Source organism: Quercus suber, unplaced genomic scaffold, assembly GCF_002906115.3.
Source record: "Quercus suber isolate HL8 unplaced genomic scaffold, Cork oak 2.0 scaffold_4, whole genome shotgun sequence".
Classification (NCBI taxonomy): Eukaryota; Viridiplantae; Streptophyta; class Magnoliopsida; order Fagales; family Fagaceae; genus Quercus; species Quercus suber.
The window spans coordinates 2,855,923-2,859,306 of NW_027069470.1; the positions used below are offsets into that span (position 1 = coordinate 2,855,923).

Below are 3,384 nucleotides of genomic sequence, written 5' to 3' on the forward strand. Positions count from 1 at the left end.
TTTTATTATTTAAAAGAAAATTTAGTAATTTTTAATATTTAAATGCTTTTTAACAATTAACCGGAGTTATGTACGAAAAGATTAACAATGACAGCAAATGTGAACTTAGAAAACTAAAATGGAAAAAATATCAAACTTAAAAATTAAGAAGACAATTGAACAAATTTGAAGGGTGTAATTTGTATTTTTGTCTTTAATGTAATATCAGCTCTAGCATTCAATTCAAGCCTCACTTTCACATGTGGTTATAGTATCATGCTGCATTTACAAAATCAATTTTCTAGGACTCAATCCATGTTTATGGCCAAGTACTGTGGATTTCAGTTTCAGTATCCAGTGTCTATCGGTGTGCATAACCTCACATGCATTCTCTTGTGCTAGTTGATATTATATGGTCACCCTTTTGTTTTTTGTTTTTTGTTTTTTGTTTTTTTAAGCAAGGCCAACCTTTGCTTTTGTTGTTTATTTAGTTTGTTGATTATAATTTGCGAAACTACACTATTGGTCCCTGAAGTTTTCTCTGTGTGTGCAATTGATCCTTCAAGTTTAAAGCAAGCACAATTAGTCTCTTAAGTTTTAAAATTGAGCTATGTTGGTCCTTCTACTAATTATTATTAACGGTATTACTTAAGTGGCTAATAGAACAATGACTTCATATTTTTTTTTAATGATGTGACATGTTTTTAATTAAAAAATTAGAAACTAAATTTATCCAATGAGAAAAAAAAAATCACTGGTACCAAATTAAAAAATTTATTTTCTGCCTGTTGTAAAAACCCACAACAAGAGAGGGTTATCAGGCAACCGGTGATTTTTTTAATTTTTAATTTTCTACTAACCTGATTTCCAAAACTTTTTAGACAGTTGATTACCTGAACATTCTTAATTTCTTACATATCATGGTTAGTGTTTTCTTACAACGAAACATGGAAAATTGGCAACTACAACTATAAAAAGCATAAGCTTGCAAAGACAAAACAAAATTTTAAAAGAAAAAGTGAAACACCAAACCTCAGCCTTGGATTCAACGGCAAGTCCAAGAAAGCAGCCGAAACAAAATGCTTGCCCACAGACTCCGCCAATTTGATCTGACTGAGCCAATACAACGAAGTCCCGTGCCTATCAAACCGGCATTTGCTACAATTCTCTGCACTATGGTATGGCGTGCCTGGACACTTAGCCCTCGTCAAAGACCGCGACGCCACGGGAGTCTTTGGCAAAACCACATTGATTGCGTCCAAATTCGTCGCATCTTTTTCTTCAACTTCTTCTAGAAAGGAAACCCTTTTTTTCCTCAACTTGGGTAGTATTGTTTTTTCTGGAGTACTCTGCTATGTAAAAAAAAAAAAAAAAATCACCGGTTGCCTGATAACCCTCTCTCGTTGTGGGTTTTTACAACATGCAGAAAATAAATTTTTTAATTTGGTACGGTGATTTTTTTTTCTCACGTGTAAATTTAGTTTCTAATTTTTTAATTAAAAACATGCCACATCATTAAAAAAAATGCCAAGTCATTGTTCCGTTAGCCACGTAAGTAACACCGTTAACAACAGTTAATAAAAGGACCAACATAACTCAATTTTAAAACTTAAAAGACTAATTGTGTCCGCTTTAAGTTTAATGAACAAATTGCGCACATAAGATAAACTTTAGAAACGAATAATATTGTTTCGCCATTATAATTCTCTTTTGTTCCAGTTTTCACATGTAGTAGAGTTCTCTGACTCTATTTATACATAGCTTTTTTTGGGGACGTTGGAGAAGAGAGAGAAGGGGGGGGGGGGGGGGTATTGCGGTAATGTTCCCTGGTTTCTCTGGATTTAAACTCAGAATATAATGATTCCTTTTGAATGGTTAGAAGAAACGACGCCGGAGAGGGGTGTGATAAATGTGAAAGGCATATTTGCCCCCGTTAGTGAAAAAATGCGCACCAAGGTAAATGGATTGCAAGTCTTGCCAAGGTATATATACTTGAAGCAAATGCATAGGAAATCACATTGTCATCATATTAAACATAATTCAACCCCCCATAAAAAAAAAAAAATAATTCAATCATTTTATTTCCAAAAAATAAATAAAATAATCGAACCCTTCCTTCTGCCTCTTTTTCAAATTTGATAAATGGCAGAAGGAAAAGAGTCTCCTAGCTAGAGGTAGCTTGATAAATCAGGTTTTCATTTATTGCCTCCTCAATCCTCATTATGTTAAAATATGAAGAATTAAAAAAAAAAGAAAAAAAAAAGAAAGAAAGAAAGAAAGAGAAGGCTACAATTGAAAAATCTCTTTCGGAAACATATCAGTAATATCTCAAATCTCAAATTTTGTAGATTTAATATGATTCATTGAATGTTTACTGGGTCAGTTTAAAAGTAATTCCGAAGAGCCCATTTGCAACTTAACTAGACTTTTTAGGTGTAAGTGTATATATGACTAACTCTTTTCTCATGTGTTACAACTTACAATATCAAGCACCTGCATCCATTCAACCCCATCATTCATACTATTAATAAATTCTTCAAGCAATAGCACTCAGATTTATACGTATTCAAATATCAATTTCACAGTTAACCAACACAAACTGAAGTCTTAATTCAAGTAATTGAGTTCCTTTTAAATCTAGGGAAGAGAAAAAACATGTAGCACATGGTTAACTTCAATTGAATTCCGTAAGACCATATCCCTCTCACAATGCTATGGCTAACCCATATTGTTATTACTACTTCCCGAAAAATCTATAGTTATGGATTAATTCGTTTATTAGAATCAACCTAGATTATTATATGACAGATTGAGATCAGGTGCACTGGATTATTGTATTGGAAGTTCTCTTTAACTAGTTTGAGTACCAATGAATTTCCTTAAAATGATACATTGGGAAAGAAAATGATTATCATACTAACAAACACTCACTAATCGTCTTCGCTATCATAGTTTTGGAAGAGAGAGAGTAGTCCGGTGCTTGCTGAATTGTTACCATTAGAGAGTGGGCTTGTATTATTGGTTTGAGTCCCTTGGTGGTTCACTTCCAATTTTGCTGAATTGCTAACATTAGAAGCCGGTTTCTTAACAACAGAAACCCTAACAGTCGAGGACTTGAATAGAAGTTTAGCATCAGCAGGAGCCCCAGTTTTACCTGGATTTTCTGTCAACAACCAAACATAAAACATAAATTTATCAGTATTCTAATGGGAAATACTAAAAGTGATACAAATCAATTCCCCCTTCCAATCCGTTTCCCCCCCCCCCCCCCCCCCCCCCCCCCCCCCCCCCCCCCCCCCCCCCCCCCCCCCCCCCCCCCCCCCCCCCCCCCCCCCCCCCCCCCCCCCCCCCCCCCCCCCCCCCCCCCCCCCCCCCCCCCCCCCCCCCCCCCCCCCCCCCCCCCCC

The 3,384-nt window shown here is 36.2% G+C and overlaps 1 protein-coding gene across 1 annotated transcript; it reads right to left on the bottom strand.

Moving 5' to 3' along the window:
* Nucleotides 1-2,794: 2,794 nt before the first annotated feature.
* Nucleotides 2,795-3,144, bottom strand: LOC136066616 (uncharacterized; the record flags this gene model as incomplete). Its single annotated transcript, XM_065771244.1, is given in 1 exon segment — nt 2,795-3,144. A coding segment is annotated over 1 exon segment (235 nt), but the record flags the coding sequence as incomplete, so codon positions are not given.
* Nucleotides 3,145-3,384: the final 240 nt, after the last annotated feature.